This window comes from Oncorhynchus tshawytscha, linkage group LG07 (assembly GCF_018296145.1).
Source record: "Oncorhynchus tshawytscha isolate Ot180627B linkage group LG07, Otsh_v2.0, whole genome shotgun sequence".
In the NCBI taxonomy this organism is placed as follows: domain Eukaryota; kingdom Metazoa; phylum Chordata; class Actinopteri; order Salmoniformes; family Salmonidae; genus Oncorhynchus; species Oncorhynchus tshawytscha.
In genome coordinates, this window is record NC_056435.1 from 15,788,761 (window position 1) to 15,815,869 (window position 27,109).

The window sequence follows — 27,109 nt, forward strand, 5'->3', positions numbered from 1 at the left end:
ATCCCCCTCCTCTCCCCTGTAACTATTCACCCAGGTCGTTGCTGTAAATGAGAATGTGTTCTCAGTCAACATACCCGGTAAAATGAATGATAAATGAAAAATTTTAAAATAGGACAAATTATATTTGACAACAGCCAGTGAAATTGCAGGGCGCCAAATTCAAAACAACAGAAATCCTATAACTAAAACTCCTCCAAAATACAAGTATTATCCACCATTTTAAAGATAAACTTCTTGTAAATCCAACCACAATGTCTGATTTCAAAAGGGCTTTACTTCGAAAGCACACCATGCGATTATGTTAGGTCAGCACCTAGTCACAGAAAACCATACAGCCATTTTTCCAGCCAAAGAGAGGAGTCACAAAAAGCAGAAATAGAGATACAATTAATCACTAAGCTTTGATGATCTTCATCAGATGGCACTCATAGGACTTCATGTTACACAATACATGTATGTTTTGTTTGATAAAGTTCATATTTATATCCAAAAATCTCAGTTTACATTGACGCGTTATGGTCAGAAATCCATTGTCTCAAACAAACATCCGGTGAAAGTGCAGAGAGCCACATCAAATTACAGAAATACTCATCATAAACATTGATAAACGATACAAGTGTTAAACATACGAAAAAAGATAAACTTCTCCTTAATGCAACCGCTGTGTCAGATTTCAAAAAGGCTTTACAGAGAAAGCACACTTTGCAATTATGTTAGGTCTTCACCTAGCCACAGAAACACATACAGCCATTTTCCAGCCAAGGAGAGTGTCACAAAAGTCAGAAATAGCATTAAAATTAATCACTTACCTTTGATCTTCATCTGGTGGCACTCCTAGGTTTCCATGTTAGAAAACAAAAGTTTGTTTTGTTCGATAATGTCCCTCTTTATGACCAAATACCTAATTTTTGTTCGCACGTTTTGTCCAGTAATCCAAATGCTTAAGGCGCGTGCACTAAGTTCAGATGAAAAGTTTTAAAAAGTACAATAAAAGTTAATAAAAACATGCCAAACAATGTTTAAAATCAATCCTCCGGTTGTTTGTGTGATAAATAATCAATCATATTTCAACCGGATAAAAGCTTCGTCAATAGGAAAGGAGAAACAAGAAAGGTGCGTTCCCGATCAGGCGCATGGCTGATGAATGGAAATTTCCACTGGCCACTAATTGAAAGTGCTATATCTCCCTCATTTTTCAGAGTAAAAGCCTGAAACAATGCCTAAAGACTGGCCACATGTAGAGGAAGCAATATAGACCATGAACTGGGTCCTACGTCTTTGTATGGTGGATAGGCTTTCAATGGAAAAACAGCCATTCAAAATAATAGCACTTCCTGGTTGGATTTTCCTCAGGTTTTCGCCTGCCATATCAGTTCTGTTATACTCACAGACATTGTGTTAACAGTTTTGGAAACGTTAAAGTGTTTTTATCCAAATCTACTAATTATATGCATATCCTATCTTCTGGGCCTGAGTAGCAGGCAGTTTAATTTGAGCACGCTTTTCATCTAACATTCTAAATGCTGCCCTCTACCCTAGTGAAGTTAATGCTTTTTGACCTGTCCCCAAAATAATGTAATTGGTTCAGAGTTTGTTTTGATATTTTAAACTTTGTGTCGTGATCGCGTTTGGTGTGGGGGGACAAAATACATTTATGCACGATGGCATACGCACGCAGCCAGTTTGGGTTCCGTGTAACAATGTAGGTTTTAATATATCAAAAAAGTCTTGATATACCTATGCCATCAAGCCCTGGGGTTTTTCCAGATTGAAAGGATTTAATAGCCTGAAAAAGTTATTCCTCTGTAATTTGGCCTTCACACTGATCTTTCTGTACATTTGCTAATTTTCCATTTTTTATATTATATTCGAAAGAATTCCTTACCGTAATCTTCATTCAGCGGGAGAGGATGAGACGGAAAAGAGAACAACTGCTAAAATTATTAGCTTCCTCTTAAAATGTAATTCGGAGAATCATTCGGAGAATCCGTCTTCAGTAACAAGTTTCTGCAAATTATTTTTGTTAGCGTTCCTGTATTGGAGAATTTTGTGCATTTTTCTAAAAATATTCCATTCAGTTTGCTTTATTTTTGTAATATATTACATTAGATTGTTCTTGAATAAGTTCCTCAAGTTCATTTTGTTTTTACTAACTTATTTTGTATCTCTGTGGTATCGTTTTTATTGCTATCTACCTGTACTATTTGTTCATGGATTTCCCTTGTTAGTCTTGTCTTTTTACCAGAAACTATTGATGAATATTGAATTTAATGACCCCTGAAGGTACATTTAAAGGTATCCCAAACAATTAGGGGATTTGCTGAACCTATATTATACTGGAAAAAATTGGTTGTAAATAATATTGTCTTAGTTAAAAATAAATTGTCCTCCAGTAAACTTTGAATACATTTCCAATATTCCCGTCCACTTGGAAAATCTATAAGTGTTATGTGAATGCCAATTAGATGATGATCCGATCACATTCTGTCTTCTATTAAAACTTTTTTAACCTTTTTGATGCAAGAGAAAAAGACACAAGAAAGTGGTCAAGACTTCTAGCTTGATTAAGTCTCCTCCATGTATATCTCACTAGGTCAGGGTTTTTTAGTTTCCAAATATCCACTATTTTTAATGTGTCCATAATATTTGTGATTTCCTTAAGGGCACGGTGATGATAGTTTGTAGAGTGAATACCTTTACGGTCCGTTGAGGTAATTAACGCTGTGTTATAGTATAGTAATGATCATTTGTTGCCTGTAAGTTCAATACATTTGAATAAATGTTTTCGAAGAAGCATGGATCATCCTGATTTTGACCATATAGATTAATGAGCCAAATCTCTTTTTCGTCCACTTTAATATTCAAAAGGATCCATCTTCCTTGCGAATTATTCCCGACTGTTTGCATATTCAGATCGAAATTTTTGTTAATTAATATCATCACACCTTTTGAGTTCCTTTGTCCATGACAGAAAATTATTTCACTACCCCCTTCCTTTTTTCCATGCAACTTCATCTAAGGATGTGGAGTGAGTTTCCTGTAAACTGTATATGTTATATTCCTTTTCTTTTAGCCATGTAAAGACTGATATTATGTTTTGTAATCTGCTAAACAGTTACAATTATAACTGGCTATACTTATTTCACCCCTTAACATAACTAGATACTATACTCAGTCTAAATTGTCCATACTTAGTGTTTGTAAAGTTACTTCCCTCAGAGGTATTATGACGGTCAAAACTAGAGCTTTCAAATGTCTGATATTTAGAATTCAAGAAATAGGTTCTGGCAATAATTGTTTTATTCCCTTGCCTGTTTGCCTGTGAGCCAATGCCACAGATGTTAGCAAATTGAGACAAGATATTATGTGTTTTGTAAATCTGAGTAGGTTGATGTGTATGATATTGGATGTGTGAGTGTGTGTACGATGCCTGTATAAGAGTAAGACTATAATGTGTGATGTCCAAATAAATAATAACTATGCCAATTTGCATGGTTGAGTGTCTGTGTGTAATATGTAGTGGGTATAGCCTTAAAACTTTATTGGGATTGATGTCCTTTCCATGGGATGGTTGAGCTAACGTAGGCTAATGCGATTAGCATGAGGCTGTAAGTAACAAGACAATTTCCCAGTACATAGACTTATCTGATTTTGGCTATTGTTTGATTTTGGCTATTGTTTGAGGAAAGTGCACAATTTTTAACATGAAAAGTTATTAACAAAGAAATTAGGCACATTTGTCTTGATTAAAAAATTTGACCAGAAATGCAATGGTTAGTTGGATCAGTCAAAAACTTTGCACAACTTTGCACATACACTACAACATCTAAATTGCACCTGGGCTAGAATAATACATTTTGGGCTTTCTCTTGCATTTAGCTGGCTAGTCAGTTCAAATAATGACCATATCATATTATCTTCACTTTAGCTCATTTGTCTTCATTATTAAAGGAAAATAAACTCACATCAAGATCATTATTTTAAAGTTAATGGTGAGCCAATTACAGAAATTATCTTATGGTTGTGAGTCTGACAAAATAAAAACATGGCATTCTACCGGAGAATTTTAGAACGTGGACACTTTCTCAGTGGCCCAATGTTATATCCTAATTTCACTTTGGTGCAGATAATGTTCTTCACATTACCGTCTCTGGTAAACACATATTATAACAAATAATATCAAAGTGTATTTGTCACATGCACAAGATACAGAAGGTGTAGTGAAATCTTCACTTGCAAAGACAAGTATTTTGTTTAGGCATGTAGCTAGCTAGGTAAACAATAACCATAATCCCAACTCATAACGTTACTACTTTGCATGAATCTGCAGGTAGCTAACCAACCAGGTTCAATGTTAGTTAGTTAGCTAAGATTAGGTTATAACTAGCAATGCAAATGGCTCTGAGATACAAATAATATTACTATACAGATCATACAAGTAAAGTTAGCTAGTTAGCTAACAGTACACTTTAACATGAAATGAAAATTACTTTCTGACAAAATTAGAAATGCATAATATTTGAAAATGTAGCCGTATACATGGATGAACGCTTCTCTCTCTCTGTCACAGATGCCTGGTTGCCCTTAGTTTGAAGATGTAATCCGGAGGCAGGTGTTTTAGGCAACAGCCTTTTGCATGTTCTCTTTTCGACTCTGTCTGCATATTTGCAATCAAACGCCAGAATTATCTCCATCTCCTTAGCTATCATACTCTAATTCCGCCGGCATTCCACTGATTTCAAAACTCAGTGCTCCAGAAAGTGGAGAACAACACTTTTGCAATTCTAATACATGATTAATTTAAAAAAAGACATGTTGGAAAGGATTACCTACACATACTGAACATCTCATGTTATTGACAGAAGTGTGCTACATGGCAGACCAATCCGAACTCATCTCTCGACATTGATCCATTAAATCAAATCAAAATGTATTTGTCATGTGCGCCGAATACAACACCTTACTGTGAAAAAGGTATCAGGTTTCATTATCTCAGTCAATCATAGCTAGCGGGAAGGTTCCTGTCTTTTCCCGTGGCTAAACCAACTAGGCTCGTAATTTAAAAATGTAACTCGTATTTACAGATGGCATGCAAGTTATTAAGGTACATGAATGTTCACATGTTCCAGAATTAATTTCTCCCACATTTTCCCAGTTCAGTTTCTGTTACTTAGTTTCTTTTTCCAGAACTGGTTCCAACCCCCTGTCTTATTTATTTTACAATTTAACTAAGAACAAATTCTTATTTTCAATGATGGCCTAGGAACAGTGGGCTAACTGCCTGTTCAGGGGCAGAACAACAGATTTGTACCTTGTCAGCTCGGGGGTTTGAACTTGCAACCTTCCGTTTACTAGCCCAACCACTAGGCTACCCTGCCGCCCGTCTTATCCAAAGCTGTTTTCAAATAGAGTAGCTCTTTGTCAGGTTGCTGATTCTCTTCTGCCAGATGACGTCACTGTTAATTCCAGAAATACCAGGGTGGATTCTTAACCGTCATGTGTTTCCTGGACTTACAGTAGTAGACCTGTATCCCTTTCGAGATGGTAAAGATCATTGTGCCCTAGCATGAATTTGTTAATGACAAATCTTGCATGAAAATTTCAGGTTTTTAGTCAAATGTTTGCAAATGTATTACACCAAAAAGCAATTTCCAGCCCACTGCAAAAAGATCAATCACAGTTGGTTTAACGTAATTTAGTTGAAATTCAGTCCCTTTACTCAGTACTTAAAAATAAAATTAAGGGGTGGATCAGTTTAATATTGCGAAAAGAATATTGGTTCCATCAATGTAATTGTCTGCATCATTTCCAATCCCCCATATATTTTTTGGGTAAATATATATATCCATACACACATGCATACATATACACATATATACATACACATACCTATATAGAAATACATACTTTTTTAAAGAATATACCTTTATTATTATTCCCCCTCAAACCCTACCACCGATCCCCCAAATGGACTAAACTAATAAACACTTCGGCTTTTACCTTCAATTTATACATCTTATACACATTTTACATACACAGTCTATTTTACAATAGTTATTTTTTGTTTGTTTTTAGTCCTCCCTCTATTTCTGATGTCCATCTAGTTTGATTTCTATTTGGAACTGTGCTATTTCACAAAAGTTCTGAACATATATACATTTTACAGACCCCGTATGTTTTCCATGTTTTATCTTGCTATTAGTCCCACCCTTCAGCTCCATTCAACCTCTCCCATCTATCTCTCAACATCATCCATTTTGGATTTCTATTTGCCATATATTTTTCAACTGTGCTGTGATGCTTCACAAACGAATTGAACCTTTCTATTCTCATAGCTTCTTCAGATTGTAAATTTTCTGCAGAGCTGGGAAGATTGTATCCCCCATATATATAACATTCTATTAGTTGCAAGAATTTTGTATAGTAATTTAAGTTGAAAAATTAGACGTTTTGCATCCGGCGCTGTATTGCGTATCAATTAATAAACCATGTGCCATGGAATGGGTACATCAAAAATCTCTTCCCAGCTATTTTGCAATTTATATGGCACAGCTGTCAGTTTTTGGTCCTTAAATGAAATTGGTGTATGTTTTTATTTATCACACTTTTCTTTAACCATTTATGTTCTTTAATACAGGGCCGACATACAAGTTCCTTACTTTTTCCCTTTCTACTTGCCTCTTCCATTTTTGTGGTAATGCTGCAATTAATTGTTTGTAATTTTGGGTAGAGCAGACATTTCCATATGTCTGTGTTAGCTGCATGTGTGACATAACTCAACCAGTCCAATTTATGATATCATTCACAAAAGTTATACCGTTTTTTAAAATGTATTTGAAAAAAAACAGTTTTTTCTTATCAATTAGTATATTTGAATTTAACCACAATATTTGTTGTATAATTCATTCTGTCTTTTCAGGTGGATTAAACTGAAATTGCAACCAACTTTCTAAGGCTTATTTAAAAAATAAAGATATTTTGGAGATTATTTCCTTTTCAAACAATTGAAAGTGGGCCGGTGTAATTTGAATAAAGGGAAAAAGGCCCTTCTTGAACATAGGATGAGACATTCTTACCAATTTACTAGAGAACCAGTTTGGATTTAAGTTTAACTTTTGTATGACTGATGCCTTTAGTGAGAGGTCTAATGCTTTAATATTTAATCATTTCTGCCCTCCGAATTCATATTCGTTATATAAATAGGCCCTTTTAATTTTATCTGGCTTGCCATTCCAAATCAAATTGAACATTTTATGTTCATATAATTTAAAAAGCAGGCCACTAGGTGTAGGCAAAACCATAAGCAAATAGGTAAACTGTGATATGACTAAAGAGTTAATCAGGGTGATTTTTCCACAAATAGACTGGTATTTTCCTTTCCATGGTAGCAAGATTTTATCTATTTTTGATAACTTTCTATAAATATTTATTGGAGTGAGATCATTTCTTTCTTTTGGAATTTGTATACCGAGTATGTCCACATCTCCATCAGACCATTTTATTGGTAAACTACATGTTAATGTAAAATTTGCGTTTTTGTGATCCAATACATTATCATAATTTGGTTTTAATCCAGAGAGAATAGAAAAAGTATCTAGATCACATATGAGGCCGTGGAGAGACTCTAATTGTGGTTTTAAAAGAAAACATTAATCATCTGCGTACAATGACACCTTAGTTTTTAAACGACGGATTTCTAATCCCTTAATATTATTGTTTGATCTAATCTTAACAGCTAACATTTCGATGGCAATAATAAATAGATTTGCCGTTAGTGGACAACCTTGTTTTACTCCTCTAGAGAGTTTAAAACTTTCTGAGATGTAGCCATTATTTACTATTTTACACCTAGGGTTACTATACATAACTTTAACCCATGTTATAAGAGATTCCCCAAATTTGAAATATTCTAGGCATTTATATATAAACTCCAGTCGTACTTTATCAAAAGCCTTTTCAAAATCAGCAATGAAAACCAGGCCTGGTGTCCCCGATATTTCATAGTATTCTATTGTTTCCAGTACTTGTCTTATATTATCTCCAATGTATCGTCCATGTAAAAAACCTGTCTGATTAGGATGAATAATATCTGACAATACTTCTTTAAATCTATGCACCAAGCATTTTGCTAGGATTTTTGCATCACAACACTGAAGTGTAAGAGGTCTCCAATGTTTTAAATGGACTGGATCTTTAAAAATACCACTTGGGTCCTGTTTCAGTAATAATAATATCAGACCTTATTGTTGCGTGTCTGATAATCTACCATTTATATAGAAGTGGTTAAAACCTGCTAATAATGGTTTTGTATACTTCCACTGGTATGCCATCCAGCCCTGGAGTTTTCCCATCCTTAAAGGCCCCAATTGCATCAAGCAGTTCCTCTGTAATTTGGCCTTCACATGAGTCTTTCTGTACAGATGTTAATTTTACAATATTATTAGGAAAAAAATCCATACAATTAGTTTCAGTTAGTGGACATGGAGGAGCCTGAAATGAAAACATATTCTTAAAGTACTTTACTTCTTCTTTCAAAATATAATTTGGTGAATCATGCATGACTCCATCATTTGTAACAAAATTGGTAGCATTTCTATATTGAAGATTGAAAAAGAATTTGGTGCATTTTTCCCCATATTCCATCCAGTTCGCTTCATATTCCATCCAGTTCGCTTTATTATAATAATATATTACCCTAGATCTTTCTTGAATAAATTCCTCCATTTCTTTTTGTTTTTCCTCTATCTTATTCCGTGCCTCTGTGGTACCATTTTTATTGCTATCTAACTGTACTGTCAGTCCTTCAATTTCCTTTGTTGATATGGACTCTTTTGATCTAAATTGCTTTTGTTTTATTGATGAGTACTGAATTGCATGACCTCTAAAGACATACTTAAAAGTGTCCCATACAATAAGGGGATCTGCTGTACCTATGTTATGTCTGAAAAAGTCTGTCATAAATTGTTCTGTCCTAGATCTAAACAATTTATCATCTAGTAGGCTTTGATTACATTTCCAATATCCTTGCCCACGTGAAAATTCAGTAAGAGTAATATACAGCGGGGAGAACAAGTATTTGATACACTGCCGATTTTGCCGTTTCCCGTTTAACAAAAATCGAGAAAATCACATTGTATGATTTTTAAATAATTAATTTGCATACAGACCTCTAAGTAGGAAAACCTGCAAAATCGGCAGTATATCAAATACATATGCCTTTACTCAGTACTTTGTTGAAGCACCTTGGCAGCGATAACAGCCTCGGTTCTTCTTGGTTATGACACTACAAGCTTGGCAGACCTGTGTTTGGGGAGTATCTCTGCTGATCCTCTCAAGCTCTGTCAGGTTGGATAGGGCACGTTGCTGCACAGCTATTTTCAGGTTTCTCCAGACATGTTAGATCGGGTTCAAGTCTGGGCTCTGGCTGGGCCACTTAAGGATATTCAGGGACTTGTCCCGAAGCCACTCCTGCGTTGTCTTGGCTGTGTGCTTAGGGTTGTTGTCCTGTTGGAAGATGAACCTTCGCCCAGGCTGAGGTCCTGAGCGCTCCGGTGCAGGTTTTCATTTCTCGCTCGATCCTGACTACTCTCTCAGTTCCTGCCGCTGAAAAACATCCCCTCAGGATGATGCTGCCACCACCATGCTTCACCGTAGGGATGGTGCCAGGTTTCCTCCAGATGTGACGCTTAGCATTCCAGCCAAAGAGTTCAATCTTGGTTTCATCAGACCAGGGAATCTTGTCTTTTAGGTGCCTGTATGTGTGCCTTATATGTGCATTTTACTGAGGAGTGGCTTCTGTCTGGCCACTCTACCATAAAGGCCTGATTGGTGGAGTGCTGCAGTGATGATTGACCTTCTGAAAGGTTCTCCCATCTTCACAGAGGAATTCTTGAGCTCTGTCAGAGTGACCATCGGGTTTTTGGTCACCTCCCTGACCAAGGCCCTTCTAAATCAAATCAAATCAAATTTTATTTGTCACATACACATGGTTAGCAGATGTTAATGCGAGTGTAGCGAAATGCTTGTGCTTCTAGTTCCGACAATGCAGTAATGACCAACAAGTAATCTAACTAACAATTCCAAAACTACTGTCTTATACACAGTGTAAGGGGATAAAGAATATGTACATAAGGATATATGAATGAGTGATGGTACAGAGCAGCATAGGCAAGATACAGTAGATGGTATCGAGTACAGTATATACATATGAGATGAGTATGTAAACAAAGTGGCATAGTTAAAGTGGCTAGTGATACATGTATTACATAAGGATGCAGTCGATGATATAGAGTACAGTATATACGTATGCATATGAGATGAATAATGTAGGGTAAATAACATTATATAAGGTAGCATTGTTTAAAGTGGCTAGTGATATATTTACATCATTTCCCATCATTAAAGTGGCTGGAGTTGAGTCAGTGTCAGTGTCAGTGTGTTGGCAGCAGCCACTCAATGTTAGTGGTGGCTGTTTAACAGTCTGATGGCCTTGAGATAGAAGCTGTTTTTCAGTCTCTCGGTCCCAGCTTTGATGCACCTGTACTGACCTCGCCTTCTGGATGATAGCGGGGTGAACAGGCAGTGGCTCGGGTGGTTGATGTCCTTGATGATCTTTATGGCCTTCCTGTAACATCGGGTGGTGTAGGTGTCCTGGAGGGCAGGTAGTTTGCCCCCGGTGATGCGTTGTGCAGACCTCACTACCCTCTGGAGAGCCTTACAGTTGAGGGCGGAGCAGTTGCCGTACCAGGCGGTGATACAGCCCGCCAGGATGCTCTCGATTGTGCATCTGTAGAAGTTTGTGAGTGCTTTTGGTGACAAGCCAAATTTCTTCAGCCTCCTGAGGTTGAAGAGGCGCTGCTGCGCCTTCTTCACGATGCTGTCTGTGTGAGTGGACCAATTCAGTTTGTCTGTGATGTGTATGCCGAGGAACTTAAAACTTGCTACCCTCTCCACTACTGTTCCATCGATGTGGATAGGGGGTGTTCCCTCTGCTGTTTCCTGAAGTCCACAATCATCTCCTTAGTTTTGTTGACGTTGAGTGTGAGGTTATTTTCCTGACACCACACTCCGAGGGCCCTCACCTCCTCCCTGTAGGCCGTCTCGTCGTTGTTGGTAATCAAGCCTACCACTGTTGTGTCGTCCGCAAACTTGATGATTGAGTTGGAGGCGTGCGTGGCCACGCAGTCGTGGGTGAACAGGGAGTACAGGAGAGGGCTCAGAACGCACCCTTGTGGGGCCCCAGTGTTGAGGATCAGCGGGGAGGAGATGTTGTTGCCTACCCTCACCACCTGGGGGTGGCCCGTCAGGAAGTCCAGTACCCAGTTGCACAGGGCGGGGTCGAGACCCAGGGTCTCGAGCTTGATGACGAGCTTGGAGGGTACTATGGTGTTGAATGCCGAGCTGTAGTCGATGAACAGCATTCTCACATAGGTATTCCTCTTGTCCAGATGGGTTAGGGCAGTGTGCAGTGTGGTTGAGATTGCATCGTCTGTGGACCTATTTGGGCGGTAAGCAAATTGGAGTGGGTCTAGGGTGTCAGGTAGGGTGGAGGTGATATGGTCCTTGACTAGTCTCTCAAAGCACTTCATGATGACGGTAGTCGTTTAGCTCAGTTACCTTAGCTTTCTTGGGAACAGGAACAATGGTGGCCCTCTTGAAGCATGTGGGAACAGCAGACTGGTATAGGGATTGATTGAATATGTCCGTAAACACACCGGCCAGCTGGTCTGCGCATGCTCTGAGGGCGCGGCTGGGGATGCCGTCTGGGCCTGCAGCCTTGCGAGGTTTAACACGTTTAAATGTCTTACTCACCTCGGCTGCAGTGAAGGAGAGATCGCATGTTTTCGTTGCAGGCCGTGTCAGTGGCACTGTATTGTCCTCAAAGCGGGCAAAAAAGTAATTTAGTCTGCCTTGGAGCAAGACATCCTGGTCCGTGACTGGGCTGGATTTCTTCCTGTAGTCCGTGATTGACTGTAGACCCTGCCACATGCCTCTTGTGTCTGAGCCGTTGAATTGAGATTCTACTTTGTCTCTGTACTGACGCTTAGCTTGTTTGATAGCCTTGCGGAGGGAATAGCTGCACTGTTTGTATTCGGTCATGTTACCAGACACCTTGCCCTGATTAAAAGCAGTGATTCGCGCTTTCAGTTTCACGCGAATGCTGCCATCAATCCACGGTTTCTGGTTAGGGAATGTTTTAATCGTTGCTATGGGAACGACATCTTCAACGCACGTTCTAATGAACTCGCACACCGAATCAGCGTATTCGTCAATGTTGTTATCTGACGCAATACGAAACATATCCCAGTCCACGTGATGGAAGCAGTCTTGGAGTGTGGAGTCAGCTTGGTCGGACCAGCGTTGGACAGACCTCAGCGTGGGAGCCTCTTGTTTTAGTTTCTGTCTGTAGGCAGGGATCAACAAAATGGAGTCGTGGTCAGCTTTTCCGAAAGGGGGGCGGGGCTGGGCCTTATATGCGTCTCGGAAGTTAGAGTAACAATGATCCAAGGTCTTTCCACCCCTGGTTGCGCAATCGATATGCTGATAAAATTTAGGCAGTCTTGTTTTCAGATTAGCCTTGTAAAATCCCCAGCTACAATGAATGCAGCCTCCGGATAAATGGTTTCCAGTTTGCAAAGAGTTAAATAAAGTTTTTCAGAGCCATCGATGTGTCTGCTTGGGGGGGGGGGATATATACGGCTGTGATTATAATCGAAGAGAATTCTCTTGGTAGATAATGCGGTCTACATTTGATTGTGAGGAATTCTAAATCAGGTGAACAGAAGGATTTGAGTTCCTGTATGAAACCCGTTGGCTGCACCGCCTCGGATAGCGTCTCTCCAGTGAGCCATGTTTCCATGAAGCAAAGAACGTTACAGTCTCTGATGTCCCTCTGGAATGCTACTCTTGCTCGGATTTCATCAACCTTGTTGTCAAGAGACTGGACATTGGCAAGAAGAATGCTAGGGAGTGGTGCACGGTGTGCCCGTCTCCGGAGTCTGACCAGAAGACCGCCTCGTTTCCCTCTTTTTCAGAGTCGTTTTTTTGGGTCACTGCATGGAATCCACTCCGTTGTCCTGTTTGTAAGGCAGAACACAGGATCCGCGTCGCAAAAAACATATTCTTGGTCGTACTGATGGTGAGTTGACGCTGATCTTATATTCAGTAGTTCTTCTCGACTGTATGTAATGAAACCTAAGATGACCTGGGGTACTAATGTAAGAAATAACACGTAAAAAAAAACAAAAAACTGCATAGTTTCCTAGGAACGCGAAGCGAGGCGGCCATCTCTGTCGGCGCCATTAATGCTAATTTTGGCTGGGCAGCCAGCTCTAGAAAGAGTCTTGGTGGTTCTAAACTTCTTCCATTTCAGAATGAAGAATTGTGATGTTTGGGACCTTCAATGCTGCAAACATTTGTTGGTATCCTTCCTCAGATCGGTGCGTCGACACAATCCTGTCTCTGAGCTCCATGGACAATTCCTTCGACCTCATGGTTTGGTTTTTGCTCTGACATACACTTTCAGCTTTGGGACCTTGTATAGACAGGTGTGTGCCTTCCCTGTCCGGTCAATTTAATTTAACACAGGTGGACTCCACTCAAGTTGTAGGATTATCTCAAGGAGGATCAATGGAAACAGGATGCACCTGAGCTCAATTTCGAGTCTCATAGCAAAGGGTTTCATATCATCATATGTAAATAAGGTATTTCTGTTTTTTATTTTTAATACATTTGCAAACATTCTGAAATCCTGTTTTCGCTTTGTCATTATGGGGTATTGTGTGTAGATAGATGAGGTTTTTTTTGAATGAGGCTGTAACTTAACAAAATGTGGAACAAGTCAAGGGATCTGAATACTTTCTGAATGCACTGTGTATATTATATGATGTTATATTGTATACTTCTTGATCAAGGGTGTCAATAATTTTGTAGGTGATTGGATGTGCAAAAATGTTATTGTCAATGCTGTAGACATTTCTAGAAGTCAGTTATGCTTCATGCATGTTTAGAATGAAATGGAATCTATTTGTGACCTCTGGGCTGGAATACAACTTACATTGGTAAGATTCCCTTTTCAAATATATGTAATTGAAAACTGTATGCCCACCTCCTTTTCCAAATCAGTGTGCTTGTTTCCCTTTTTCTTCTAGAAGCAGATGAGAAGCTGACAACAAGCAGCAGTATGGAACATGTAAGTAAAGATATATGTACAACTCTATTTGGTGTAGGGTGAAGTTGGCCCTAGTTCAGTCAGTTCTTCATTTTTGCCACTGGTGGTTAAGGTTAGGATTCGGAGAGGGGAAGCTGATCCTAGATAAACTCAGCAAAAAAATAAATGTCCTCTTACTGTCAACTGCGTTTATTTTCAGCAAACTTAACATGTGTAAATATTTGTATGAACATAACAAGATTCAACAACTGAGACATAAACTGAACAAGTTCCACAGACATGTGACTAATAGAAATGGAATAATGGGTCCCTGAACAAAGGGGGGATCAAAATCAGAAGTAACAGTCAGTATCTGGTGTGGCCACTTGCTGCATTAAGTACTGCAGTGCATCTCATCCTCACAGACTGCACCAGATTTGCCAGTTCTTGCTGTGAGATGTTACTCAACTCTTCCACCAAGGCACTTGCAAGTTCCCGGACATTTCTGGGGGGAATGGCCCTACTAGCCCTCACCCTCCGATCCAGCAGGTCCCAGATGTGCTCAATGGGATTGAGATCCGGGCTCTTCGCTAGCCATGGCAGAACACTGACATTCCTGTCTTTCAGCAAATCATGCACAGAACGAGCAGAATGGCTGGTGGCATTGTCATGCTGGAGGGTCATGTCAGGATGAGCATGCAGGAAAGGTACCACATGAGGGAGGAGGATGTTTACCCTATAACGCACAACGTAAAGATTTCCTACAATGACAACAAGCTCAGTCCGATGATGCTGTGACACACTGTGACGGACCCTCCACATCCAAATCGTTCCCACTCCAGAGTACAGGCCTCGGTGTAACACTCATTCCTTTGACCATGAACACGAATCTGACCATCACCCCTGGTGAGCGACTCGTCAGTGAAGAGCTCTTTTTGCCAGTCCTGTCTGGTCCAGCTACAGTGGGTTTGTGCCCATAGGCAACGTTGTTGCCGGTGATGTCTGGTGAGGACCTGCCTTACAACAGGCCTACCAGCCCTCAGTCCAGCCTCTCTCAGCCTATTGCGGACAGTCTGAGCACTGATGGAGGGATTGTGGTTTCCTGGTGTAACTTGGGCAGTTGTTGTTGCCATCCTGTACCTGTCCCGCAGGTGTGATGTTCGGATATACCGATCCTGTACAGGTGTTGTTACACGTGGTCTGCCACTGCGAGGATGATCAGCTGTCCGCCCTGTCTCCCTGTAGTGCTGTCTTAGGCATCTCACAGTACAGACGTGGCAGTTTATTGCCCTGGACACATCTGCAGTCCTCATGCCTCCTTGCAGCATGCCTAAGGCACATTCATGCAGATGAGCAGGGACTCTGGGCATCTTTCTTTTGGTATTTTTCAGAGTCAGTAGAAAAGCCTCTTTAGTGTCCTAAGTTTTCATAACTGTGACCTTAAAATTGCCTACCTTCTGTAAGCTGTTGGTGTCTTATCAACCGTTCCACAGGTGCATGTTCATTAACTGTTTATGGTTCATTGAACAAGCATGGGAAACAGTGTTTAAACCATTTATAATGAAGATCTGCAAAGTTATATGGATTTTTACTGATTATCTTTGAAAGACAGGGTCCTGAAAAATGGACGTTTCTTTTTTTGATGAGTTTATGTACCTTGGGGAACTTCACCCTGGACTATTGTCTGAATATAGGGGGAGGACTCTGACTTTTACCATCATCTACGACATTCACACCCAATCCCAAACTGATTTCTAACAACTAGCCCCTAACCCCCTAGGTACTTGTTTATATCTTTCAGGATTGGAGAGGTGTAAACATAAACAACATGGCCAAAATTTCAAGACTATCATGGCAGCAAAGTTTAACAATTACCATATTACCATAATCCTTCTAGATCTACATGCAACGCAGAGGGGTAAGGCCTATGGGTTAGATTGGGATTGGAGGCTATCGTCAGGCGCCAGGGCTCCCTTTTTGCAGGTTTTTACCAATGTGACATGCTGTGGAATATTGCCATGAGAAACCTTCTGATTCATGAACAATCATTGTTGACCATTGTGTTATTGTTTATGTTGTGTAATATTAGAGTCTGATAGACTTCCTTCTCCTAGACATAATTTCAGTAGTCCTCTGGGAGGTTCTTTTATGGAGGCACATGGTTTCTTGAGAGGTTATTTTATGGAAGCACGTCTCACCCGGTACCTTTGATTCTTGTCATCTTGAAATAGCTGGAGTGAAACTAGATCTGTTTATTTGGTTTACTCCTCTCTTCCCATAAGCTCCAGGGTGCAGATTTGTCCCCAGCACAGAGGAAGCAGAGCGCCTTCATTCCGCCAACTGTGAAAGGTACCACCATAATGCCCACCTCCCATCAGCCATTTCATGAGTACTCTAATATTTTCTACTAGATACACACCAGAACAGGAGTATGAGGGTATTCATTCTAAAAATGCAATATATTTTCATATGATTTGCCTTTTTTTTAGGGGGGAGGGCAATTGCAGCAATTCGACCATGAAGGCCTGATTCACGCAGTCTCCTCTGTTCAATTAATGTTGAGATGTGTCTTTTACTTGAACTCTGTGACGCATTGATCTGTGTTGCAATCTGAGGTGCAGTTAACACTAATGAACTCATCCTCTGCAGCAGAGGTAACTCTGGGTCTTCCTTTCCTGTGGCGGTCCTCATGAGAGCCAGTTTCATCATAGCGCTTGATGGGTTTTGCGACTGCTTTCAGTCGTATTGACTGACCTTCATGTCTTTAAGTATATAATAGACTGTAATTTCTCTTTGCTTATTTGAGCTGTTCTTGCCATAATATGGACTTGGTATTTTACCAAATAGGGCAATCCTCTGTATACCACCCCTACCTTGTCACAACACAACTGATTGGCTCAAATGTATTAAGAAGGAAAGAAATTAAAACAAATGAACTTTTAACAAGGCCCACCTGTTAATTGAAATGCATTCCAGGTAACTACCTCATGGAGCTGGTTGAGGGAATGCCAAGAGTGTACAAAGCTGTCATCTAAGGCAAAGGGTGGCTACTTTGAAGAATCTCAAATATAAAATATATTTAGATTTTTTAACACTTTTTTGGTTACTACATGATTCCATAAGTGTTATTTCATAGTTTTGATGTCTTCACTATTACTCTACAATGTTGAAAATAGTAAAAAATAAAGAAAAATACCTGAATGAGTAGGTGTGTCCAAACTTTTGACTGGTACTGTATATATTATTACTATTACTATTATGTTACACACACACACACACACACACACACACATGCAATACCTATAATTTACTTGATGTTGGAGGTCAGGCTGATTACCCTTTACATTTTACATAATTGTAACAGAATACAATAAATCATCTTTATAATAAATCATGCTCTATACTCTAGAACTGATGAATTTAAACTACATGGATTGGACCATAGTCTCTTGCAAGTCCCACAAATGTGGAGGCAGTGTGTGAAATAACACAATTCATATAAATTGGACAGAAATACCATTGGACTCAAATGAACCATCTTCTGCAGAGCCATTACCTCAGCTGGGAAGCAAAGAGAAATGTGGGTGTTTTTTCAAAGAGGTAGGGGGTGAGCGCTAGGATCTCCATGCTGACTCACTTTAACAGAGCAGCTCATTCCTGGAATAGTTGTGCTGCTTAACGCTAAATGCGTCTTTATCTCTGTTATTGATCCAGCCAGAGTGGGCATGCAGTAAATGGCTGCAAATGGACTGGTGGTGCACGCCCAAGGCTGAGTTGTGTGCAGGCACTTAGCTAGCTACCTTGAGCCGCTCTGTAACAGAGCTGTAATGGACTTCCAGTTGCTCTGCTACTGCGGGCATATCAAGTGTTTGAGCATCAGTTAATTACAAATACTTTTCTGTGCAATGCAATGCACACAGTTTGAAATGGTTCATGATGAGTATTGTAGCAATGTGTCAGGGAATGTGGTGTCTTGGGTGATTAGTTAGTTGAACCAAATAGTGGAATAGGTTAATATGTTGTATTTTAATTATTTCACCTTTATTTAAATAGGTAGGCCAGTTGAGAACAAGTTCTCATTTACAACTGCGACCTGGCCAGGATGAAGCAAAGCGGTGCGACGAAAAACAACAACACAGAGTTTCACATGAGATAAACAAAAGTACAGTCAATAACAATAGAAAAAGCTATATATAGTGTGTGCAAATGAAGTAAGGAGGTAAGGCAATAAATAGGCCATAGTAGCGAAGTAATTACTATTTAGAAAATTAACACTGGAGTGATAGATGTGCAGATGATGATGTGCAAGTAGAAATACTGGTGTGCAAAAGAGCAAAATAAAGTCAATAAAAACAATATGTGGATTGAGGTAGGTCGTTGGATGGGCTGTTTACAGATGAGCTATGTACAGATGCAGTGATCGGTGAGCTGCTCAGATATCTGATGCTTAAAGTTAGTGAGGGAGATATAAGTCTCCAACTTCAGCGATTTTTGCAATTAGTTCAGGTCATTGGCAGCAGAGAACTGGAAGAAAAGGCGGCCAAAGAGGTGTTGGCTTTGGGGATGACCAGTGAGATATACCTGCTAGAGCGGTTGCTATGGGTGGGTGTTGTTATGGTGACCAGTAAACTGAAATAAGGTAGAGCTTTACCTAGCAAAGACTTATAGATGACCTGGAGCGAGTGGGTCTGGCAACGAATATGTAGCGAGGGCCAGCTGACGAGAGCATACAGGTCGCAGTGGTGGGTGGTATATGGGGCTTTGGTGACAAAACGGATGGCACTGTGATGGACTGCATCCAGTTTTCTGAGTAGAGTGTTGGAGGCTATTTTGTAAATGACATCGCCGAAGTCGAGGATCGGTAGGATAGTCAGTTTTACGAGGGTATGTTTGGCATCATGAGTGAAGGAGGCTTTGTTGCGAAATAGGACGCCGATTCTAGATTTAATTTTGGATTGAAGATACTTAATACGAGTCTGGAAGGAGAGTTTACAGTCTAACCAGACACCTAGGTATTTGTAGTTGTCCACATAGTCAGAACTGTCCAGAGTAGTGATGCTAGTCGGGTGGGCGGGTGCGGGAAGCGATCGGTTGAAGAGCATGCATTTAGTTTTACTAGCATTTAAGAGCAGTTGGAGGCGACGGAATGAGTGTTGTATGGGAATGAAGCTCATTTAGAGGTTTGTTAACACAGTGTCCAAAGAAGGGCCAGATGTATACAGAATGGTGTCGTCTGTGTAGAGGTGGATCAAGGAATCACCCACCCACCCGCACCCGCAGCAAGAGCGACATCATTGATATGTACAGAGAAAAGAGTCAGCCTGAGAATTGAACCCTGTGGTACCCCTATAGAGACTGCCAGAGGTCCGGACAACAGGCCCTCCAATTTGACATACTGAGAAGTATTTGGTGAACCAAGCGAGGCAGTCATTTGAGAAACCAAGGCTGTTGAGTCAGCCGATAAGAATACGGTGATTGACAGAGTCAAAAGCCTCGGCCCAGTCGATGAAGAGGGCTGCACAGTACTGTCTTTTATTGATGGCAGTTATGATATCGTTTAGTACCTTGAGCGTGGCTGGTGTGCACCCGTGACCAGCTCGGAATCCGGATTGCAGAACGGAGAAGGTACAGTGCGATTCGAAATGGCCAATGATCTGTTTGTTAACTTGGCTTTCGAATGGCAGGGCAGGATGGATATAGGTCTGTAACAGTTTGGGTCTACAGTGTCTCCCCCTTTGAAGAGGGGGATGACCGCGGCAGCTTTCCAATCTTTAGGAATCTTGGACGATACGAAAGAGAGTTTGAACAGACTAGTAATAGGGGTTGCAACAATGGCGGCCGATAATTTTAGAAAGAGAGGGTCCAGAATGTCTAGCCCAGCTGATTTGTACGTGTCCAGGTTTTGTAGCTCTTTCAGAACATCTGCTATCTGGATTTGGGTGAAGGAGAAGCTGTGGAGGCTTGGGCAAGAAGTTGCGGGGGGTGCGGATCTGTTGGCCACTGTCACGTTCTGACCATCGTTCGTACGTATGTGTTTACCTTGTTTTAGTGTAGGTCAGGACGTGAGCTGGGTAGGCATTCTATGTTTCATGTCTAGTTTGTCTATTTCTATGTCTGGCCTGATATGGTTCTCAATCAGAGGCAGGTGTTAGTCATTGTCTCTGATTGGGAACCATATTTAGGTAGCCTGGGTTTCACTGTGTGTTTGTGGGTGATTGTTCCTGTCTCTGTGTTTGCACCAGATAGGACTGTTTCGGTTTTCGTTACGTTCATTTACGTTCTTTGTTTTGTAGTGTTTGTATTGATTTGTGTTTTTACGTTTGTTTATTAAACATGGATCGCAATCTACACGCCGCATTTTGGTCCGACTCTCCTTCACCACAAGAGAACCGTTACAGAATCACCCACCACAACCGGACCAAGCAGCGTGTCAACAGGCAGGAGCAGCAGGAGAGGCAACAGGTGCAGCAGGAGAGGAGGCAACAGGAGCAGCCCAAAGAGGAGTACAGTATGGACTATACTTCTTGGGAGGAGATAGACAGGTGGGCGGTCGACCCAGGGAGAGTGCCGGAGCCAGCCTGGGATTCGATGGAGCAGTGCGCGGAAGGTTATCGGAGAATGAGGTTGGCGAAGCAAGCACGGCGGCGCGGACGGAAGCCCGAGAGTCAGCCCCCAAAATTTCTTGGGGGGGGGGCTCACAGGGAGTATGGCTACGCCAGGTAGGAGACCTGCGCAAACTCCTGTGTTTACCGGGGGGCTAGAAAGACCGGGCAGGCACCGTGTTATGCTGTGGTGCGCACGGTGTCTCCAGTGCGGGTGCATAGCCCGGTGCGGTATATTCCAGCTCCGCGTATCGGCCGGGCTAGATTGAGTGTCGAGCCAAATGCCATGAAGCCGGCTCTACGCATCTGGTCCCCAGTGCGTCTCCATGGAGCAGCCAGAGCTGTTAGTCTGCATGAAGCAGCCAGAGCTGTCAGTCTGCATGGAGCAGCCGGATATGCCAGTCTGCAAGGAGCAGCCAGTCTGCAAGGAGCTGCCAGTCTGCAAGGAGCTGCCAGTCTGCACGGAGCTGTCAGTCTGCAAGGAGCTGTCAGTCTGCAAGGAGCTGCCAGTCTGCACGGAGCTGCCAGTCTGCACGGAGCTGCCAGTCTGCAAGGAGCTGTCAGTCTGCAAGGAGCTGCCAGTCTGCAAGGAGCTGCCAGTCTGCACGGAGCTGCCAGTCTGCACGGAGCTGTCAGTCTGCATGGAGCTGCCAGTCTGCACGGAGCTGCCAGTCTGCACGGAGCTGCCAGTCTGCAAGGAGCTGCCAGTCTGCAAGGAGCTGCCAGTCTGCACGGAGCCGCCAGAGCTGCCAGTCTGTAAGAAGCCGCCAGAGCTGTCAGCCTATATGGAGCAGCCAGAGCCGCCAGTCAGCTTGGATCAGCCAGAGCCGCCAGTCAGCATGGAGCAGCCTGATCAGTCAGTCTGCCATGATCCGCCAGTCAACCAGACTCTTCCAGATCCGCCAGTCAGCCAGACTCTTCCAGATCTGCCAGTCAGCCAGACTCTTCCAGATCCGCCAGTCAGCCAGACTCTTCCAGATCCGCTAGTCAGCCAGACTCTTCCAGATCTGCCAGTCAACCAGACTCTTCCAGATATGCCAGTCAACCAGACTCTTCCAGATCCGCCAGTCAGCCAGACTCTTCCAGATCCGCCAGTCAGCCAGACTCTTCCAGATCCGCCAGTCAGCCAGACTCTTCCAGATCTGCCAGTCAACCTGACTCTTCCAGATCTGCCAGTCAACCGGACTCTTCCAGATCTGCCAGTCAACCGGACTCTTCCAGATCCGCCAGTCAACCAGACTCTTCCAGTGCCGCCAGTCTGCCCAGCGCCGTCAGTGCCGCCAGTCTGCCCAGCGCCGTCAGTGCCGCCAGTCTGCCCAGTGCCGCCAGTCTGCCCAGTGCCGCTAGTCTGCCCAGCGCCACCAGTGCCGTCAGTCTGCCCAGCGCCGCCAGTGCCGTCAGTCTGCCCAGCGCCGCCAGTGCCGTCAGTCTGCCCAGCGCCGCCAGTGCAGTGCCGTCAGTCTGCCCAGCGCCGCCAGTGCCGTCAGTCTGCCCAGCGCCGCCAGTGCCGTCAGTCTGCCCAGCGCCGCCAGTGCCGTCAGTCTGCCCAGCGCCGCCAGTGCCGCCAGTCTGCCCAGTGCCGCCAGTGCCGCCAGTCTGTCCAGCGCCGCAAGTGCCGCCAGTCTGCCAGGATCAGTTAGATCCGCCAGCCAGCCAGGATCCACCAGTCTGCCAGGATCCACCAGTCTGCCAGGATCCGCCAGTCTGCCAGGATCCGCCAGTCAGCCAGGATCCGCCAGAACTGCCAGTCAGCCAGGATCCGCCAGTCTGCCAGGATTCGCCATTCAGCCAGGATCTGCCGGAACCACCAGCCAGCCAGGATCTGCTAGATCCATCAACCTGCCGGAGCTTCCTCTCAGTCCTGAGCTTCCTCTCAGTCCTGAGCTTCCTCTTGAGCTTCCCCTCAGTCCTGAGCTTCCCCTCAGTCCCAAGCTATCCCTCAGTCCTGAGCTACCTCAGTCCGGAGCTGCCCCTCAGTCCAGTGGGGTCCGTTGTTATTTTTCCTAGGCCAAGGTTAGCGGCGAGGGTCGCTACTCAAGGGACGCTAAGGAGGTGGGCTAAGACAATTATGGAGTGGGGTCCACGTCCAGCGCCAGAGCCGCCACCGCGGACAGAGGCCCACCCAGACCCTCCCCTATAGGTTTAGGTTGTGTGTTCGGAGTCCGCACCTTGGGGGGGGTACTGTCACGTTCTGACCATCGTTCGTATGTGTTTTCCTTGTTTTAGTGTTGGTCAGTACGTGAGCTGGGTGGGCATTCTATGTTTCATGTCTAGTTTGTCTATTTCTATGTCTGGCCTGATATGGTTCTCAATCAGAGGCAGGTGTTAGTCATTGTCTCTGATTGGGACCCATATCTAGGTAGCCTGGGTTTCACTGTGTGTTTGTGGGTGATTGTTCCTGTCTCTGTGTTTGCACCAGAAGGGACTGTTTCGGTTTTCGTTACGTTCATTTACGTTCTTTGTTTTGTAGTGTTTGTATTGATTCGTGTTTTTACGTTTGTTTATTAAACATGGATCGCAATCTACACGCCGCATTTTGGTCCAACTCTCCTTCACCACAAGAGAACCGTTACAGCCAGGGTTGGGGTAGCCAGGAGGAAAGCATGGCCAGCTGTAGAGAAATGCTTATTGAAATTCTTGATTATCGTGGTGGTGACAGTGTTTCCTAGCCTCAGTGAAGTGGGCAGCTGAGAGGAGGTGCTCTTACTCTCCATGGACTTTACAGTGTCCAAAAACGTTTTGGAGTTAGAGCTACAGGATGCAAATTACTGTTTGAAAAAGCCTTTGCTTTCCTAACTGACTGTGTGTATTGGTTCCTGACTTCCCTGAAAAGTTGCATATCGCGGGGACTATTCGATGCTAGTGCAGTTCTACACAGAATGTTTTTATGCTGGTCGAGGGAAGTCAGGTCTGGAGTGAACAAAGGGCTATATCTGTTTTTAGTTCTACATTTTTTGAAAGGGGCATGCTTATTTAAGATGGTGAGGAAATTACTTTTAAAGAACAACCGGGCATCCTCTGCTGACAGAATAAGGTCAATATCCTTCCAGGATACCCGGGCCAAGTTGATTAGAAAGGCCTGTTCGCAGAAGTGTTTTAGGGAGCGTTTGACAGTGATGAGGGGTGTCGTTTGACCGTGGACCCATAAAGGATGCAGGCAATGAGGAAGTGATCGCTGAGATCCTGATTGAAAACAGCAGAGGTGTGTTTGGAGGGCAAGTTGGTCAGGATAATATCTATGAGGGTGCCCGTGTTTACGGATTTAGGGTTGAACCTGGTGGGTTCCTTGATAATTTGTGAGATTGAGGATATCTAGTTTAGATTGTTGGACTGCCGGGGTGTTAAGCATATCCCAGTTTAGGTCACCTAGCAGAACGAACTCTGAAGATAGATGGGGGGAAATCAATTCACATATGATGTCCAGGGAAGAGCTGGGAGCTGAGCGGGGTCTATAACAGGCTGCAACAGTGAGCAACTTATTTCTGGAGACATTCATTATTTCAATTAGAAGTTTGAACGTTTTGGGCATAGATCTGGAAAGTATCATGTAATGGTGTGTGCGTTTCTCATATGGCCCATTCCTCTGATACTTCTCTGTTGCCATCACACTCTTAATTATGCTTTTATTTGCGACCCTTATTTCCCCCCTTATTTTCAACCAAACTATAATTTATCTCCTTGGTTCAGTTTCAAAGACCCCTCAAAGATCCACATTAGCAGATTATTATTAATGAATGTTTAAAATGTATTAGCTCAGCTGTCAGCTTCCCACCATAGGCGATGCTTCTGTCTTCCCCTGTCGAGTTCAGAGCTACAGATGGTGATGGACCAAAACCTTCAGAAACCGGAACATCTGGAAGAGGGCCTCTGTGAAAACACTGACCAGCTCAGCCCAATCACAGCCCAGCACTATGGCAATACTGTCCAACAGGCTAATCATAACGGGCCTGATGAGCCAAATGGCAATGAGCTGTATGCCAATCATCTACTGCTAGCCAATGGGGGCCTCCCAGTCGCAGTCAGCAACTGTACTGGGGGTAAGTGTGGCTCAGTGTTTTCCGCTGTCCCACCTCACCTTAAAAACGAGGAAACTATTTGAAATATCCATGTTTTCACAAAGGACACTAAGTTGCTTATCACCTGCACCATCATCCACAAAACAGCAGTTTTAATCTTCTCTATACAAAATATCATAAACACATAATGAAAATATAATAAGGATCAAGATGGAAGATGTAAAGTTTGTGCTGTACTCTCTATTCCTCTTCAGATTTTGGGGGAAGGGATGAATTTTCCAACATGTTACTAATATATCTCTTTTCTCTTTCTCTCCCTCTTTTGTTTTCATTATTACCATTATTATTGTCATTATCATATTTGTGTTATTATTAGAGACTTCTACAAGTCAGCAGAGCAATCTCTCCAGTCCCACGTCTATCTCTCGATAGCGTCACTCTGTTTTGTCTTTCTGTCTATCGCTTGTTCCTGGGTTGTGTTCATTAGGGCATAAAATGTCGCAAAACGTTTTGTAATGGAAAACGACAAGTTGACATAGTACCTCCCCATCTCTTTAAGCTTCAAAAGTTTTATTCTGTTTTGTGCCTACTGAACAAAACCCTGGTCCTCTGTTTCCTCTTCCAATTATACAATGGTTGTTATCCCTGGAAGTTATGTTTCCATAAACAATACAGCTCCAGCTCTCCTGATGTATGAAGTGTCTCGGAAGTGTATGATTTGATTATTTTCATTGCTTATCCAACTGGATGTTACATCATTTATGTAATTATTGAGGTCTAAGACATCATTCAAATTACATTTTTGTTCAGAAAGCTTTCTGGTTTGTTTGTTAGTTTTTAGTCAATTTATACTGTAGTTGGTCTCTTGGTATTAATATGTTGGTATGTACTGTTCTTAAGATTTATCTTGCAAAAATGAATGGAACTTGTTAAAATAAAATGTGTTTTATGAAATGCCACAATTCTCTGGTACATTGAAATAACACAAGGATTCACAGTACAGTAAATGGATAGGGGCCCGACTAGCACAGCAACACCATGAAAATACCAAGGTCTGGCTTTGGTGCGCATGAGTCAGCATTCCCATAGCTGTAAAAGCACAAACAAAACTTCTAGCACCTGACACAAGCATAAAACATGTCATATAGATTCCAATTAGAGGAGCGAGAGAGAGACAGAGACAGAGACAGAGAGACAGAGACAGAGACAGAGACAGAGACTGACTGACTGACTGACTGACCAACCAACGGACTGACCGACCGACCGACTTACATATGGGACCATGACATACTTTTACGCACCTCTGACCCTCACCAGTTGGGACACTCTGTGGGAAGGCAAAAAACCTGACCTCTGATCTCAGAGTAGTAGGGTTAGACACATTCTTCTCCTTATTGGGCCAATAATGGCTCAGTTCTTTGAGAGCACTACGTCAGCTCTGACACTAAGTAGAGAACAGGGGTTTAGGTTTCTCTAAAGAGGGCAGTGTATACCATAAGTACTCCAGAAGGGTGGTGGGTGACCTCATGGAACAATTAGATGATTCCCAACAGGAGGGTTATTATAAGTATGCTTCTGTCCGTCTTAGGCCTTGATTCAATCAGATCAAGCACTAACCAGCGATAGCCGACACCCGCATAGCTGATGTTTTGCTGTCGGAGGTATAACTGCGTTGGAGCTGTCAAATATGAGAGCAGCTGCTCATGGTCGTTGTCACAAAGCCACACCCATCCCACTTGTGTTAGAAGTTCAGAACAAGAAAGTGTAGAATATATAGAAATAATGAGAATTTCTATTAGCCTATTTGAGGTCTAGATTACATCTGAAATTCCAGTGTTTTCCCTTGTAAACATGGTTGTGTGGTATTTCTCTTAATGTGACTCTGTGCAGTTAATAGCAATGTCCACTTTAAGTATAATGCCAAGAGCTGCTTCAGTATTTGACAGAACTAATGCAGTTCCACCTCCGACACTGCCATAACATTGGATCTGACTGAATAGTATGCGGTATCTGTCGTATATACAGTGCCAGTCAAAACTTTGGACACCTACTTTTTCAAGGGTTTTTATTTATTTTTACTATTTCCTACATTGTAGAATAATAGTGAAGACATCAAAACTATGAAATAACACATATGGAATCATGTATTAACCAAAATCCTGATGACAGCTTTGCACACTCTCTGCATTCTCTCAACCAGCTTCATGAGGAATGCATTTCCAACAGTCTTGAAGGAGTTTCCACATATGCTAAGCACTTGTTGGCTGTTTTTCCTTCACTCTGCAGTCCAACTCATCCCAAACCATCTCAATTGGGTTAAGGAAGGGTGATTGTGGAGGCCA

At 42.4% G+C, this 27,109-nt stretch overlaps 1 protein-coding gene across 1 annotated transcript in view; it reads left to right on the forward strand.

The window, feature by feature from the left end:
• Positions 1–26,710, forward strand: part of LOC112232157 (protein phosphatase 1 regulatory subunit 1C-like) — a 35,561-nt gene extending 8,851 nt beyond the window's left edge. The window contains exons 3-6 of the mRNA XM_042325000.1: positions 11,544–11,550; positions 16,432–16,498; positions 24,561–24,788; positions 26,658–26,710. Of these exons, the coding sequence (XP_042180934.1) occupies positions 11,544–11,550; positions 16,432–16,498; positions 24,561–24,788; positions 26,658–26,710 (355 nt within the window). The remainder of the gene's footprint in view (positions 1–11,543; positions 11,551–16,431; positions 16,499–24,560; positions 24,789–26,657) is intronic.
• The last annotated feature ends 399 nt before the right edge of the window (positions 26,711–27,109 follow it).